The sequence below is a fragment of the Hesperophylax consimilis genome, chromosome 14, assembly GCF_061612785.1.
Source record: "Hesperophylax consimilis isolate HC1 chromosome 14, BYU_Hcon_1.0, whole genome shotgun sequence".
NCBI lineage: Eukaryota > Metazoa > Arthropoda > Insecta > Trichoptera > Limnephilidae > Hesperophylax > Hesperophylax consimilis.
Window position 1 is genome coordinate 21,130,138 of NC_142849.1, and position 19,040 is coordinate 21,149,177.

The 19,040-nt window shown below is 32.4% G+C and overlaps 1 protein-coding gene across 7 annotated transcripts in view; it reads left to right on the forward strand.

Annotated features, from left to right (window-relative positions):
• LOC149418044 (lachesin-like) overlaps positions 1–19,040 on the forward strand; it is a 214,266-nt gene that overhangs the window by 48,171 nt on the left and 147,055 nt on the right. For all 7 annotated transcript variants that reach the window (XM_089639298.1, XM_089639299.1, XM_089639303.1 and 4 more), the window contains one exon: positions 9,463–9,584. In XM_089639298.1, the coding sequence (XP_089495424.1) occupies positions 9,463–9,584 (122 nt within the window). The remainder of the gene's footprint in view (positions 1–9,462; positions 9,585–19,040) is intronic.

A 19,040-nucleotide genomic window follows, 5' to 3' on the forward strand; every position in this document is an offset into this window, starting at 1 on the left:
AAAAACTCTAAATTAAACAAAAGCTGTAAATGTAATATATAAATAAGCCAACTATTACCTACAGCCTCACGCACTCTTATTTAACCCATTCACCCTCTGACATTCTTTGATTCCTAATGTTATTCGAGCTTTCGATCGAATTGGGAAAACGGGCTGTAGACCGAAGACGTCATCACGCTCGATATGGTCGTAAATGTTTTACGTATTACATTATAGGCGCACCGTTGATAGCTGCTTCGTGACCTCTTTTTCTATCCAAAAAGCGCCGCACGTATCAGAGAGAGAGGTCACATTAGAGCTCTCAGCGGCAAGACTAGGTGCCTGTACTTTATTGAGGGAACCGTCATAATATTATTTATTTCGTGTCGACATATCACAAATATTATATTTAGTTTTATTGTGGCATCATTCTGAATTGCCCGCGTAAAAATTGTATATCTTAGCCGGAACGGCGTGATGCGAGCATCGTTTTGAGGATATTTTACTTCCTCCCCTACGATAAAGGCAATTTTTGTAGCAATTCCAGCTGGAACGTTTATTTTTTTTACGCTGAAATAACTGTCTCAATAATAGCATGAATAACTTAATTTTTTGATCTAAGTATTTGATTAGGCAGAACAAGAAGACAGATTCAACAATTTATTTTTTTATTATTCTTCAAAGTACAAATCCCATTAAACCGCAATTAAGCAGTTTGTCAACAGGTTGTTCATGTTCTATTACAATATAACATATGTACATAATATCATTACCAATTACAATACAACTTATACATAATATTTATCACTAACCACTACCATATCAATAGTATAACCTACTAAATTATTTTTATTTTATTTCATATTATAGAAACAAACAATACATGATTTACAGAGATGAAACAATATACAGGAATAAGATATTTTATGTTGGGTATCTATGATATGTTTCCTTGTAATGTCTGCTAAGTGGTATATTTATTTCTTAACTAGCAGTTAAAAACCCACTCCGCGGGTTTTTTTCTGCTAGGCCCTGCGGGCGGCTCTTAGTTGGGCTTCGCCCATTTTAAGTGATATTAACAACAGTTACATTTAATAGATAGATATTAGGACATTTACAGAGAGAGGGTGAGTATATATATTGTTAAAACACGGAACAGGAAGGAGTTAATTAATAATAACATGCTAAATTTACGCATAATAAGAATGACAGTTGTTTGAATAAATGAAATTTTACGTATTTGTGATGGATTATTTCAAATTAAACACTATTATTGACTGATATTAACTGTTATCTTAGGTACCTAATATAATTAGCTCATAGGAGACTTGCTTGCTTATTAAATATGTACTTGCTTGCTTATTAATATATACTTGCTTACTTAAATATGTGTTACAACCGTCAATGTCTATAAGTTGAATCAATATCGTTTAGTTTGTCACAATTAAAGATAGTTATAACTAAAACAAAGTTGACGTTTAGTTTGTCACAATTAAAGATAGTTATAACTAAAACAAAGTTGACGTTTAGTTTGTCACAATTAAAGATAGTTATAACTAAAACAAAGTTGACTTAAATAATAGATTATTACATATTGATTAATTGTACCCGTGTTTATGAATAAAAGGAAAGTAATTGTGCGATGAGATTAGCAGTCGGTTTAATTAAAAGGTGTTAATTTTACTCCAACTGGTGGTAATTCTTTACCTACAACTGTTACTGTATCTAGTAAAGTTTAAAGTTAGATTATATATAAAACATCATCAGGAGAGTAAAAATCTATATATAAAGGTAGATTATTACAATATAGCGCCCCTGAGGTGATATCTCACAAAAGCGGCGCTATGCAAATTGTCCAATAAATAAACAAATATAATGTTTACATTTTATTGTGTATACACCGAAGTGAAAAGTTAAATATAGATTGCAATTGGAAAAGAAGAAGTGGAAGGAGGGGGGAGGGGTAAGAGTAGGCTGGGTTTATAATAATTAGGAATTACAATATCGTTAGACGGGAAAGACCAGTTGAGTGGGAAAATATTTAAAAGAGAGTTTATAAAAAATTCTTGTTAATTATATCTGCTTTTATATTAACATGTTTTCTCATTTCTAAAATTTCTAAATTATTTATAGTGAAGTATTTTAAGACTTGAAAAAAACAAATAACATATAACCATAAAACAATATATTTTTAAGACAAAAAGCATTTAATAACGGTTATTCTAATAAATTGATAGTTGAAATACTAAATAAAAAAATAAACATATTCTCTTCAAGCGGTCTTTCTAAAGATAGAAATAAACAATGGCGTAGAATTCTGTTTGTGGATAACGATACTTCTAAAATTATATTTAAAAACAATCCTGGTACTATTCAACTGGCGTTTTACACTAATAACAATGAAGAAATACATTCTTAATAATAAAGATAGCAAAATTCAAACAAAAAAAATCAGGAGTTTAAAAACTCAATTGGGATGATTGTAATTTCTTTTACAAAGGTAGAACCAATAGAAACTTTGAAGTCAAAACTAAACAATATCGCAGGGCTCTAAATGGAAATAGTGAATCTGAGTTTGCAAATCATCTTTTGAATAATGATCACACTTTCGATAAAAAATTCAGGTCTTAAAATACTTTACTCAGGATATAAAGCATCGCAAATAATAAAATCAATAAAATAAAATCAGATATAATTAATAAACAAAAAATATATAAATAATAATGAAAAATGCCATTACAAAGTGATAAGCTTCCAGAAGAAATCTTCTTATTAAACGTAAGTAGTCAAATAGTGTGAGCTGCATATTTAAATATTCGCGCCATTCATTTGGTTCGTTTTTATACCGCCAGAGGTGCGCTCTGTCGGCCATCTATAGCCGTGCATATCGGCCATTGAAGGAACGCGTGATTTTTTTGTAAACGTCAAACATAATCACGTAACTGTGGATAATTTTCATTGTAATGTAATTAATCCAATGTATAATGAACTTTCTAAAACATATTTTCTTCGATATTATCCAAAAATTATATGAGCAGAAACGATGCTTTTGAAGAAATCTCGTATTATTATGAGGCAATCCTATTTTAGTATGAAATCGTGTCTTAATTTTCAAGTTAGCTGAATTTACCCGAAACAGACAATTTTAATTTGACCAATCAAAGGGCCTACATCGTCCAGACGCTAGGACAATAATACTATCAGATTACCAGGTGACGTGTGTAGTTTATAGGTGTGTGTGTGTGTGTGTGACGTGTGTAAGTATGTGTGAGTGTTTTTGTGTGTGTGTGTGTGTGTGTGTGTGTGTGTCTGTATGTATGCGCATTAAATAGTTTAAATTATTGACATGATGCCACGTTTGAATTTGGGTAGTGAATCCGAAAAAATGTCAATGTTAGAGTTGAAACACATATTATTTAGAGCATGAAGAGCTCGGTTAATTGGCGAATTAGATGCTGCGTTTGTTTTATAATTAAGCGTGTGGAATAGCTGATATACCTATGTTAAAGTAAATATATGTTAAAGTTAAAGTTAATAGAGAGTATCCCTGCTTAGTAGCCATGTTTTCAGCACATATCTGAATCTCTGAGGTAGTTCGCAATTTTTTATATTGCTTGATAACATGTTGAATACTTCGGGCACGCTGTATTCCAGGGTTCGCTGTCCGTATTTGTTGTTATATTTTGGTACAAGCATTCCATCATTTTTGAGAAACTAGTATTGTGTATATGTTCCACTTCTTCTTGTATTCTTAGAATCAGATATATGCTGATAAATAAATAAATAAATTGAATTAATTCACTATATAAGGTAAATTAATAAAATAATATATAGCTTTCGAATATTCAAAAATACATTGCCAGAAAAAATATCAATCAAAGTCGTGGGACATGACAAAAACGCAAAACATATATTTCCAATATTCCAGAATACATAAATTATAAAAAATCAATCAAAATTGTGGGACATGACAAACACGTAATGTACAAACTTTGCGAATGCGAATGTCAAAAAACAGTTATTTTATAGACTCTAAATCACAACTTTACAAATTTAACGAAAATTTCTGAATATTTTCTAAAACAAAGCTTTTGTTAATTTTGGTTTTTAAAATCAACTCAGCTGAGATAAACTCATTATTTCCATCTAGATGCATTTCAATACTTTACTATGAGTTGTATTTCTGAATATGTTTTGAAGATGATTTTCAAGAACTTGATTCGATTCAATAAGGTTTCCTTGTATCTATTCTTTGAAAGTTCCTCCGCAAATAATCCAGGTTTTCCTCAAAGTAGAATAGAACTTGAAGAGTAATGCTGTCGGCAATTGAATTTGAGACGAGAGGTTACGGACTCGATTCCCGCCGCAGAGCAATAATACACTGACATGATTTTATTCATTTTGAATAAGTACGCTGCGCTTCAAGAACTGAATAGATAAACGGATAGAATTGTATTGCGGGCGTGTCCATGTGCCCGGAGTAAGATACATTTTTGCATACGATTTGAGGTTTTTACGGTGCTCCTTCCTTCTTTAGCCAACGTTTCCTACAGCGTTACAGTGTCCATCATCAGAGCATATATGTGTTTTGTGGTGGTAGTTTTTGTTTACGTATACAAAAAAAGATTATTATTGCGCGCGTCAATCTTCTTAGTGTGGTTATTTCAGCATAATAAATAGTTTAATTCATGCTGTTTTCGGCGTTTAGTTTTGGTTTAGCCGAAAAGTAGCGGATACAAAGAGCTAATAAGCTTTTCCACGTCGTCTCTATTGTAAACACAATATACTTTACCGCAATCTACATATCTGCCGCAACAAACGTTGGCTAAATAATGAGTAATCGTAACATGAAATAACACCCCGAAAATAAATAACTATACACCTTTTTCATTTATCGAAAGTTTTTGTCGAACGGATTATGAATTTACTTGGCCTGTCTGCATTCGGCTTTACAAAAAAATATATTTTATAAATATCTACAAAAAAACAATTTTTACGTTGTTTTAACCGGTGCGGTCACAGGATGAATTTACTGGAATTACACACGTTTAAAAAATCTGTTTTAGTCGTTTAAATTTATAATGCTTAGTGTGTGCTAAATCAATTTCATTCTGAAAAAAAAACAAATGCAGTTGAGGTTAGGTTGAGTGGAAAGTGTGGATAATTCCAGTAGGTGTAATAATTATCATGTCCATGTATCATTCCACTTGTAAGTTATTCTGGCTTTGTGATATCGGTGCATATTCATCATGTATAATTTTGTCATGTAACTATTGTACCCACTATGTAGTGTGAAATAGTAGGAAAAACGGAAACAAATCTTCGGCCAGTTGTTTAAGAGAATTAGAACAATTCATCAAATTTAGAAGTTCATTTATAAGTTTTGTGAATGTTCTGCTCAAATTCTATTATTATTTCAGTTATGGGAAGAAAATGGTCCATAATGATATTGTAACAGAACTTGAATAAAACTTTCACAGGACTTGAAAATTACTTTAAATATTTGATGAATTATTCAAATTCTGTGAAAAAATCTGTCGTAAGGCGTGGTTTATAAACAAGTGGTAAGTAGCGGAATGTGCCGTGGACACATGTCTCCTCCATAGACTTTGTATAGCGTAAATTATACCTATACAGGCGACGACTCTTCCATAGACTTTGTGCTGCGCAACGTCTCCGCCACCCGCAACTACTTGTGTAATGTTGTGTATAAACTACGCTTAGGACGGGTTGTTTCGGAGAATTCGAACAATTCATCAAATTTCAATGTTCATTTTCAAGTTCTGTGAAAGATATTTTCAAGTTCTGTTTTTATTTCAGTTCTGTCAAGTAACTAGCCTATAATTATATAATTACATAAACATCTTGAATAAGACTTTCACAGAACCCGAAAACGAACGTTGAAATTTGATGAATTGTTCAAATTCTCCGAAACAACCCGTCCTATTTGGGTATTTATCTACCCACAATCCTATGAATTAATAAATATGGTCTTTAGTTTAAAAGGTTTTTCAATGTGTATTTTTTATCCTTATTCCAGTTTGGTGCAAAATGACAAACAAACTACGAAAAACGACACAGTAAATTTTTAAAGCATTATTTATTTTATTAAAAGACACACAAAGACACTGTTTTCTTACATTAACTCGACACAGGAGGCCCTGAGAGAAATAATTCCCCTCAGGGCCTATGTCATCTTTGGGGATGTTGTGTGATGGGTCTTTTAAGGATAAGAAGTATGGGAATAGGAATGTGGGGGTTACTGAGCCCAGGAGTGACGGACGTATGGATCCATCTCTCCCACTGCGGTACAATTGATGTTCCGAGTCCTGAAAAGAAATCCTTCAACCAGTCTCTCCCGATCTGGCCAGCCATACAGTTGGTGCATAAGTTTATCTGCTGCCAAGACCCGGATAAACTTCACCTCATGAACCGGGCACCCCTGCTAAGTCACCAACTGCAGCGAACCACTTGGTGTGACCTATGTGCAGAGATGTTGGTTATCCAATAAATGGCAATAATTATTAACCTGAAACTAATTATTATCCTTTCAAATTGAAAACATTTTCCGAGAAAAATTAATGCCGCCAACGGGAATTGAACCCGCATCCTTCTGATTGCTGACCAGCTGCTCTACCGTAACGCTACGTCAGCTTATTCCGGAAAATAATTCAATATGAACTAGTATTTTCCATGAACAATTGTTACATTTTTTTTATGCATCTTTTCTCGGAAATTTTTTTCCATTTGTACAGGTGTTTCAGGCTAATAATGGTTGCTTATAATAATAAAAAACCTAGTCTTGTAAACATTAGTTTATCAATAAATAGACCCACTATCCGCTTTGCCTATTACTGTAGAATTTTTGCGTTTGATTTTATTAAAATATGCTAGATATTGTATTTCCAAATCACTAATCTGATTGAGCTCATGAATAAAATAATAAAATTTCTTTGGAGTAATTTTAATATGGATTTAAATTTTATTGTGATTTTTGACAAGATTTCACGAAATTCTACTCGTATTTGACTGAATTTCAAGGTATGTTTTCAAAATGAGGGGAATTTTAGATTCGTTTTGGGAGGAATGCAAGAACGCCATTTGGGATTCGAAAATAGCTTCACTTCATTTAGTGATAACATCTGATAAGACGGGTTCCTCTCCTTCCACATTTAACCTATCTAGAGTATCAGAAAAAATCTTCTTCCCTGGCGTAAGAAACTACAAAAGTAAAATAATTGTACCGTGCTATTTCAACAATAAAAAACCAATTTTCGTTTTTGTGAATTTCATGTAAAAACATTTAACTAACAAAACAACAACAAATTGGTCAGATGATTGGTCTAGATATAATTAACACTAAAAAAACTAACAGGAAAATGAGAAACCCTTGGGAGCAATTGGGACTCTTGTGCAGTACTAACATAAAAATGTAGAAAATCTAATATAGCTCAAGATACCTAAGATACCTAATCGATCGCAGAAAAGTTTGGCTCTCAAAACTGCAAATCATTTGTTTGTCTACAACATATCTTGGGGTATTTCAAAAACTTAGCTCGACAAGACGCTTTCTAAGAACCACGAGATAAGAAGAAATATAAGAAGTTTACCGTTACGCTGTATTGATCAAGTGTCATAGGTGTCCTGAACATCGAGTGGAAAATGAGTCCACAGCTCTTATTGCAGCCCAGGACCGGTCTGAATAAAAGAGATTTGTGCACCGGAGGAATTGTAGTCGGGCAAAATCAAACTAGAAGATTTTAATATACCTAAGTACAAACATACCCTGTAAGCGTACTTTTGGTAAATGGGGTAATAAAGAAAATTTATCTGTTGGAGTCAAACTAATTAACTAGTCGAGTTTAACTATGGTCACGTTACAGCTGATTAGGTTGGCCCCTATTAAACACCGTTAAGAATGTGCTAGCAAAATAGAATTTATTCCAAGTTCCATCGCCCTCTGTTAAACTCAACCCCTTTATCAGCGGTCTTTAAAAAATTCTACATTCTGGAGATAGACAGAGTGACTTACAGGATTTTAATGGAAATCGGCTTCTTGAGCTCAGAAAGCCTGGGTAAAAACAAACAATTTAGAACTAATCGGTTATTAATTTAATAGTAGGTACGTTGATTGACTAAGGTAAGAGTAGGTGGGAACAAGGGAAATTTTTTTTGCGAAATTGACAAATATTTCATTTTTAATGTAATTAAAAAAAAACTATTATCAAAAATAAGTTCGTTTTCATTTGAAGGTTGCATGTGGGCACGTAAGTTATTTTTAACATGATTTGTAATGTACATATTTAGATTGTTTTATATTACAGTATTATATTTTTATATTTAGAAGAGAGGGTATGGTAGGTGGGGGCACAGAAACTGTGTGATTCAATTTTATTGAATTTCAAGGCTTTTATGTATTTTTCAGATGGTTCGTTATTACATAAACTCTGTGGAGTTCCAAGGGCGTGTCTACCACGTCGGTTGAAAGACAATACGGGAGCGGTTCTCATACCCTCGAGGATTGGCGTAGCATAATCAACCTATGCTTTTTTTTTAAATTGTAAATTCAGACCTTGAGTCTAGTCAATTTAAGAGTTCCTACTCGACACACTAGACAAAACGACCTATTTCAATGTCATCATTAACAAAAAAAATATGTATTATATAAACTTGCCTGTTCCTCGCCTACAGTTAGCAAATGAATATACCAATTATATAACAACTATTTCGATGTTTAAAGCATACTTAAATAATTTTTTAATTCTGATAATTTCATTTTATTATTATTATTACTTCCTGTACCTGGACATTTAGATCTGGTCACCATACACGGTTAAGCCATTTCAAGTAACGTTTCAATTCTGAAAGGTGGTCTTACACAAAGGACTATACTAAGAGTATCTTCTACTAAGGAACCTGCTGAAAATATACCGTTTATTATTTTAAATGAGTAGTTTGTAAAAAAACACTAACAAATCAAATAAAATTTACTTGCCCACGTCGGGATTTGAACCCGCGACGTCCTACTAGCTAGACCTGAGCCTTACCCTTCGACTATGGAGACGGTCAAAATAATAATTAATTCAAACCAATATTTTCTAAAAATCAATAAATAGTATTAGTTTAATTAATTAATTTAAGTTTTTTTGTTAATTCTAAAAATGTAGTAATCTTTATTAAATAAATCCAGTCCCGATGTGAATGAGACCTCTTTATATATAAATTGATTCAATTTTGTAATTTTTTTATGAATAATAATAAATTTATCATTGCTAAAATGTTACTGTGACTTCTGTGACCCACCCCATATATATACTATCTTCAATTTATAATAAATTCTACTTCAAAAATTGGCTCATGTAAAGCAAACAGATTCGGAGCACAGGGGGTGTCGAGCTGAAACACTTCTATGGTATGCAGAAATCATTAGTCATCCCTTCAACTCACATTAATAACATCATGTAATTCCTTTGTTGTCTCCAGGTCAGATAGCGGTGCAGCCAGACATCCAGCCCGAGTTCCTGGCCCCACTGGATAACCTGACGGTGACGCAGGGCAGGGATGTGCACTTCACCTGCAGTGTCAACCATCTCTCGGAGTACAAGGTAATTACTGATTATGTTTGCTTATTAGACTTAATACTATTTACATATATGTGATGTAAGATGTGTGTATCTGTTTCTTTGTCAAAGATGAGAGATATTTCGTGCAGGATTACATAAAGGAAATTGATTGTTGCATCAGATCTTAAACAAAATTAATTTCAAATCAATATCAAATCATAGAGCGGCTTCATGATTTTGATTGAACATTGTAGAAAAACAATATAAAATTGTAGGGGCACATTTTCGCAATGAATCTAACACATTTTTGGTACGTATCTTACACATTGTTCAAGAAATATATTATGAAAAGAGCAAGTAATATTTTTTTTGAATCGTCTTATGAAAGACATATTTTTATTTCTGACAATACGATAATCCGATATATATTATGAAATAAGACAAACCAAGCGGAAAAAAAAACTAAAAGAGTCTTAGAATAATATTAACTCAATATTCTGTATTTTTTCCGAGTCTGATTTAATATGTATAGGTACTTATAAAATCTTCTTTCTAATATTTTAATAAATCCTTTCAAATATTCTTTCTCAAAACAGCTATTCTTGAAAAATCTATTATTTGCACCTCTGATAAGGCGTATTTATCTACGTAGATTTAGAAAAAAAATTGTTTTATAAAAACACAATTTTCAGATTCCAATAAATTTTCCTTGTAAGTAACGAAGAATTCTTCCTTAAACCACTCATCACCAAATGATAATAATAGATACTCAATGGATTCTCCGCTGTTTAATTTGTTTTATTGCACCTTTGGTAAAAACAATTCCCAGGCAGCCATCTAGAGCTGGGCGTCCCTTGGCCCACTAACTACCGCAGAGATTGCACCCCATAAAGATTTACGGCCTTCTGTGCCCCCCCAAGAGCCTCCCCAAAGAGGGTGACAGGAAATTTCAAAATATCCCGACACTGGGAAATCGAAAATGTCGGGTACTTACTTTGGAATTTCCGAAATTCAGGCGTCTGCTTGTCAAAATATGCTTAGGCAAGTGCGAGACGTCAAATGTCTAAAATAACCACCCCCGAAACATAATATTTTCAATAAAATATGATTTATTCATAAACATCGCCGTTTTTGCCGAGACAGAGGTTGAATAAAAATTGTTTGAATAACAAGTTTGTGAAGGGTAATCGTTTAAGGTATATTATATTGACGTTTTAACGCTCTTTAGTGAGTGTTAATGTAGTCTTCCTGATTGTTTTGACAACTGCCTACTTATCTCTGGCTAAAAGTTTATTTCTAAATGTATAAGGTTGTTAAAAGCTGGTTAGAATATTCAGAGAAGAATGTGATTGAAACTCAGTCGCCGTCAAATTACTTGTCACTCCCGCACACAAAAAATCTAATGAACTCATAAGATTAAGATAGCAACGATTAATAATGTTCAATGGATTTTAAAATTCCTTTGTCTACAAAAAAATTCACGTGTTCCGATTTATTAGGAATTTATTAAAAGTTTATCAGGAAACCAATCAAACAGGATTAAAAATAATTTGAAGAGTTTCTTAATATATTAGAAATATTAGAGGCAGAGAAAGGTTTCTTCAGACGATACCAAGCAGTTTTCCAAGCCAAAAATTCAAATTAAAATCGTTACTAAACACTTTCCTTGTTAATAAATGTCACTACACGTTGAGTGAATACCTCACGTAAATGAAACGCCTATTTTTATTGGTATACATATATTTGTATTTTTTTATTTTTTCATTGGTATATTGTTATTTTATCTGTATAAACGTTGTAATTATTATAATAAAACAAATAATATTATATAAACATTGTAATTTAATAAATGTGGTTAGCTGGAAGAAATGGGGTCTACCCATAAGCTACACCTTTTGTAATTTTTATTTTACAATAAATAATTTTTGATTTGATTTGAAAAGGTTCTAAGCAAAATAAGGTTCCACGTTGAAGGAGTTATCCATCACATTCGTTATTTTCTTTCGTGAGGAAATAACAGAGACAAACTAGCTACCTAACCACTTTGCTATTTCCTCATGTGTGTAGGCAGCTAGGATGCATCGCTATCAAATCCTGTCTTGGCATACATTCCTTGGTTAATTTTTATTCAAACACTGTATCTCTTGTTCTAGCGATAATTAATAGACATGTCTAACTAAATATATGATTCACATGAACGTGCAAGGCGTCCCACAGTGGTTCTGCAATTAAATTGGATCACATTATGTTTTACTGACACTCCTTTCTTAAAATATCTTCACTACATGACATCTGTAATGACAAATACACCAACAAACATTGTGACACTCGTTTTATCACAGAATTGTATCTCCCGGAGCAAAAGATTTATCCCACGAAATGTCATTTGAGGAACTAAATGTTTATTGCAAGACGGTCATTTTTACAAAACCGTTGTAAATGGCTCCCACTAACCATTTTTAGTATAATGGAAACACTTTTTAGTCTGCTAAGCCCCCAGTAATGGCAGTAATTGCAACTCTTTGCGTCGTAAAACTGCCACATTATTTTATTAGTAATTTATTTTTGTTATTAACAGCGCGGTATATCTGCGACATTATGATTCATATTAATGACCCCGTGATAAAGCTGTGCCATCACGTAGTTTAAATTTCATAATAAATTATCAGGGCCTGAACAAATAAGTAATAATTAATATAGTGTAACTATAGGAAATCAAAAACGTTAATCGATACGGTTCACAGCTCACATTTCTGCAAACATCATTCATTTATGATTTTATTTCAATATAGTACATCTTCGATCCGATGGACCAATGTATGAACTATCAATAAACGATCGTAAAAAATGTATTTATACTCAATTGCTCACTTGCAAAACCCGCTTTGAAATTTTTAGTAAATCTGGAGGACAATTATTTGGAACATCTTGAATATGCTAAATATCAAAATAATTATCCACTAAAATATTTTCTAATGGAAAGACTTTTCCCATTATTCAAGAATTATAAATCGAATAACAAAACGGTACTTCATAATATCACAATAAGTCGGTAACATGTTGTATTTTAACTGTTTTGGTTCATCAAACATAGGAAACGAAAAATCTTCCCTTATGTTGGTAATTTTTTAGTAAATAAGTATGGCATCAAGAAATCTATGCGCGAGAGTGATTTTGAGTTTCATGCGCTTCACAACTAAGACAATTTGCGACTGTTTTAAGAAAAGTCAGAAGAAAGAGCTGCAATAGTGAGAAAGGATAGTTTAACAACAGTGTAATAAATAATATTAAAAAATGATGTCATCGCAGGTCAAATTTCCTTTGAAATGACTTTTCTCACATAGAACTGGGTCATTTATTAAACATATAGGGATTATAAATTTATAAAAATAAAAAAAATCACTGCACCTTACTTACTGTATGTCACTAACCATGAACTTACTCTCTATGGGATGTGTGGGATTGCACTTACTTCCCCACATTCTGGAATAAAGACCATTATAATTACTATAGTATTTTTCCCAGATGTTCAAACACCACACTAATTGTTTTCTGTGATGTGCAGTATTGCTGCGAGAATTTATTTGCGTTCAATAAAATCAAATTTGCTTTGAATTTAAGTTTCATTTTCAAAATTGGAACTGCTTGTTTGAAGAATAAGTGTGTAGATACTTGCTTATCTATATTTTTAAATAAAATTTATATTACGTTTCTTAATGATAGACCTGAACCGTAAACATGTAAATATTTTAATATTAAATTATTTTTATTGTCTTTTTCATAATTCGAATTGCAATATTCCGTGATTTTTTACGGGTCTGCTATTGCAGACCCGTAACAAATACTGTTATATAAAAACAAACGTTATTAGATTTTAAAGTAATGTTTCTGATGAGAATTATCATTTAGTGAATACAAATATTAAAGATAAAACATATTTTTATGTCTTACTTGAAACTCTCGTATGAGCTCTGGGTGATGAAATTTCATATCATGGAATTTCTGGCTTATTTCCACTCTATTCAGTTCTAAACGTCATTTTTGTTCAACATTTTCATAGACCTTGAGAAGTGGGTACCAACTGCCCTAAAATGAATTAGTCATAATGTCTTAATTTTATCTAACTCGTAAAATATTTTTTTTTGTGAAATATAACTATAAGATTAGATTAATATGCATTAAGGAAGTGAAGTTTATTTTATTCTCCAAGTGCACAGAGTAAAAGTTTCAATCATAGCGCGAAAGTTTTTACTAAAGTCCTTTGTAGTTTAAGCGATAAACGAACAGTATTTCCAGTTCAAATACCCATTTATTCTTCAAATCCACGTAAAACAATACCTACATTTCGTGTAGCGCCCCACAGTTCTCAATACATCCATACATATAAAGAACATAGCCTAGTTATAGTATATAAGTAGTTGTATGAATATAGACTGGATTGCTTCAGCCGAAACGCTTCTAGATAAATCCACAAGAACGCAATGCAACGATGAAAAATGGGTTCTCGACAAGGAAGGTTTACTTTTCCAACGATATCGAATGGTAGTCAGAGACGGGGTGGAGAAACTTTTGGAATAAGTAGGTTGTGCGGATAATCGAAAATGCATCTTTCAGCGTTGGGTTGTACAGCAACTCATTTTCCTAAAACGTTCATTTTATAAAATTGATCAACAACCTTGTAAGTAAAAACATTCCTAATTGAAACTGACATTGAAGAAATATACATTTTCTACGTCAAAGGAGGGTTGTTAAACTGTTGTATATTCTTGAAATTTCTCATCGAATTTTGGAATATTTCCAGAGAATTTTAAAGGTGCCATATGTATATTTCATTTTTTTTTGAAGATGTTATGAAAACATCTACCATTTTGAGAACCTAGATAAAAATAATTTTTTGATTTTTGTACTTTAAATAAACGTTAATATTAATTTATGATTTGAATATTTTAATTCCAAATACGAAAAGAATTGAAAACAAAAAAATAAATATTTTTACCCGAAATGTCGAAAAATCTAAGAGAATACGAAGTTTTCAAAATACATTCCTTTTATTTAGGGAATCTGCGAGAAAATTGTCATTTAACTATACACGGTGTCCGAAAACTCGTAGTACAAGCGGGAACCTGGTGAATCTACATCACATTTGGAGTCGATTTTGCAGTATAATTTTTTTTGATTTGAGCTTTCGTTTTCCAGTAAATCGAGTCAGAAGTTGATTTTTTTGATCAAATTTTTATAAATTATTACTAAAGATCAAAGTACCCAACTAATTAAAACTATTTAAAAGTAAAACAAATAAAGAAACCCGGATTTAAAGCATTATTTTGAAATCACCCTTCATTTAATCCGGTGTAATCATAAAATATTTCTGCTCTGCAAGGTTAAAACATCTGTTGTTTTGAATTGCATACCTATCTCTGACATATTCGCAAAATATAGCTTTCTCTTGTTTTCTGGGTTCAACTAACACATGAAGGAAAGAGACGCACGATAAGCAGATGTCACATTTCTGTTAAATCGTAAGTAGGTACTAGGTAGGTCAGTTTTGGTTTACGGGTCGCCGCACGTGGCTGTATTCATCTTATTGTTTACGAAATTGTCTTAATTTAAACAAAAAAGCGAATTTTGGTCGAAATTTTTTCTGTTTTAATACGCGTTATTATTGTTTTGATAGTGAATCGATGCGTTCGACGTGTTTGAAAACAGTTGTACGTTTTTAATGTTTTGATTTTGAGACTTATCATCCAGCCTTCAACGAGGTAAAAATTAACTCCGACATGATTCAAATAGTGCGATAATCAATCATCAGAAAGGTATACGTAATAATACGTTACGCCCCTTGCATCCAGCATCTCGAGTTCATCTCAAAACTAAATTTATACCGTTTTGTGTTTGCTTTTTTTGTGTTTAACCATACAATAAATAATAGAAAAAGTAAAAAAAAAAACGATTTATAGTTTCGGAATTTCGTTTTTTTTATTGCCATCAGCAAGGCACATGCTATAATTAAAATGTGCTAAAAGAACTAAAAAGTCCTCCATTATATTACAACCCAAAATAAGTATATCTTTTACCCCTCCGGTGACGTACTATATTTATAATGAAATATCAAAATCCGTTGAACACAGTGTCTTTCTTGAGAGTCTCTTCATTTTTAGTTACCGCAGCAGTTTAGCTGTCACCAATAATCACTTCCATAAAACTCGTTCTATTTTATTTTATATTGTGATCATGCGTTTCAAGATATCAATCTTAAAAAGAGAGAACACCAAACTTTCTCTTTGTTACAAAACTTAAGAATCTATTGTCCGTATTTCTAAATAAATCTCAAATATGACAGATTTTGTAATCAAAACGATAACAGTAAATCATATATCATTATCTGTACCCAAGGAGTAAAATGTTGGAAATATATTAACCGGAAAAGTGTTTATTACAGTGCGCATTTAAAAAAAATAATAATCTAATACGTGCGATTACCGTAGCTTGTCTATCCATGTTACCCTCTCTACAGTGCTATGTCGCTACGCCAGCTCTATGAATCCTCTACGCCAAGTCCTAAGAGAATGCTACGCCGAAAAACTAAATTACAGTTGATTCATTGGCGCGACTCAGCATTGGCGTAATAGGGCTCTATGTCAACATTTTGATTAGTATTTCAAATAATTAATTAAATTCATATTGTGAGTAACTAATCGTAAGTTACGAGGAACGAAACTTCATTTTGAACTTATGCCGTATCAAAGTTTATTTACAAGTTTAATTAAATTTGAGATTTCATCGAATTGTGTACCTACTAACCCAGATTATACTTCGACTAAGAACTACCAAAATCATTAAAGTGGTTTATTTTTTGAATATTATGCCATCAGCATTACAGTGTCCATCATCGGGGATGATGTTGGCCGTAAAAATCTCAAATCATATCTAACAACATCATCATTATTGTTTACAAGTTTATTATTTATAGATGTAAAAAAAATCTCATGGTTTACCTGAATAAATAAATTGTCTTCATTTTCTTAACGCATATTTTCATCGGCTGCTATACTTATGTATTAATGCTTCTTCCCAAACTAAAAGCAATTAGGTATTAACTTGGATAAATATTCCCATTATTATTTTAATGTTCGACATCTATTGATATTTTTACAATTCTACGAAGATTTTAATTTTTGGAATAAGCCTTTAAGAGTCATATTTGATCGGGTGTCCATATTTTATAAAAGTATTTATATTTTTTTCTATGATCCGTGATTTTTTGATGTTATAAAGAAAAATAATCATTTTTTCCAATTACTCTCAAATGCATATACTGGATACCATTAATAAAATTCTAAGAATGGCCAAAATTAGTAATTCATATTTCACAATCGGTTTAACTTTAAAAATTAATATTATTTTTTTTATAATATGAACGAGATAAAAGTGAAGTTACAGTTTTCTTTCAAATTTCCCAATCTGAATTTTTCTACGATTGAAGTAAAAAAAAATTGGTTTCACGTTTGATATTAAAATTTTATTATTTAAAAATAGTGATATTTATTTTTAATGTTGTTCGTTTTGAATATCGCACACAGAATTTTACGAGAATATTTGCATATTCTGTGAACAATAGAAAGCATGCCTACATTACTTTGCAAAATTTTGCTTAACTCTTAAACCCTACCACTCTGGGAATATAATTATTCCTACCACGGGGTACTGAAGTACCTCACACAAAAAATTAATAAAATAAAAGTATTTGATATTTTTTAAATATTGTTTTTATTATGGCAAAGTAATAAGAAAAGACAATAAAATTTATAAATAAAAACTAATAAACATTATTGTCGTCATATGAAGGAGAGATTTTGTATTGATGGTCAACACAAATATGGCGGCGACAAGTGTTACAGACAGATCGAGATTTTCTGTCCTTTGTGCGCGGACAAAAGCAACAGCGACCAGGCTTGGGATTATCAGGGACCGGCCTATGATCTTCGTTATGAATATTCAAGACTGCACGTATAGTTTCTCTGATATCCCGGGGTAAACTTGGCCATTGTAATTTTGCTCTCATATGAGGCTTTATGAGTGCCATTGACAAACTCTTAAGAAATTCACGCCGCTTGGTTATTTTCTCTTTATCAATGTTAGTTGACAGCTTGAATAAGACCCAAGAGTTGACACCAACTTCATTTGGCAACCCGTACAAGAGACATGTGGGCCACCTTTTGGTCTACCTGGACGTCGAGTAGGTCTTACAAATTTAGTCGAACACATACACCCCTCATTTGCAGAGGCGGTCCCTGCCTTAGTGCATTTGTGCACTGCACTGCCAAACATCGATATACGTCAGAAATGTAAAATTGTATATCCACTCACGAAGAATTCCCGCCAGATCATTATAATATTCTTACCAATCAAAGTTTGTACTAGACTCCAGCGCATGCGAAAAACAATGTAATATAGGTATCAACCCGTGCATATTTCGCTTTGCCGAGGCATGCCATGTACCTTCTATAGGCACTATCTCTAGAGGCCAGAACCGTGAAATGAGCGAGACAGGTAGAGACCCATGACGTGTTGATGTGTTAGAGCAGTGGAGATAGAAGGTGGTCGGTGCATTATCGGCGCATGCGCCGAAACATCCTGATCTTTATCAAATACCTTAAACACGCGTAAAACGTTTGGAATGCATTAGTTAGGATTGACAGATTTCGAACTAATTAACAATGTTATAATATTCTAGCGTTACCGGCGCGATCTACATATCTGCAAACTTGACAGTATTCAGTATTGGCGATTGACGCGACGTTTTAACGGTTTTTGCGAGTTTTGCTCTGCAAAAAGCTTTTTAAAAATGAGTGCTAATGAAAACATTGCGGTTAACATTGATTTTATCAAAAGTAACCGAAGTTCATTTACTCCCAACAAACTAGAGATGATTTTGCGAATGCTGACGGAGCAATATCAATTTTACAATTATTTTACAAGTAACTTGGTGGAGTGTTTTAGTGAAATAGTGAAACTGTTAAAAATAATTTGTACTATTCCGATGACAACTGTCGAGTGCGAAAGGTGTTTTTCTACGTTGAAACGTGTAAAAACATTTCTGAGGAATACCATGTCCCAAGATCGTCTCAATGCTGTATCAATGATGATTTCGTCTATACCAGACTTTAATAATCTTGTAATTGAAGAATTTTCTCAAATGAAAGAGCGACGAATGGATTTTCTCTACAAATGAATTATTTGTACTGGGTATGTAGTTCCCTTTAAATCACTTTATTTTCCTATTTTCCATGTTACCATTATTTGTGAAATGCACTGCTGGCAAATTCTGTCACGAGCCGCCTCTGCTCATTTGGTTTCATTATAGAAATGTATTATTTCTGGAAGGTACACTTCATTATACCGCGCCAATTATTGAGAGTAGATTAGCTAGAGCGATTTCTGTAAAATTGTTGATATTTAAAATACCAGGGGGGGGGGGGGTACTCCAGTACCCCAGGT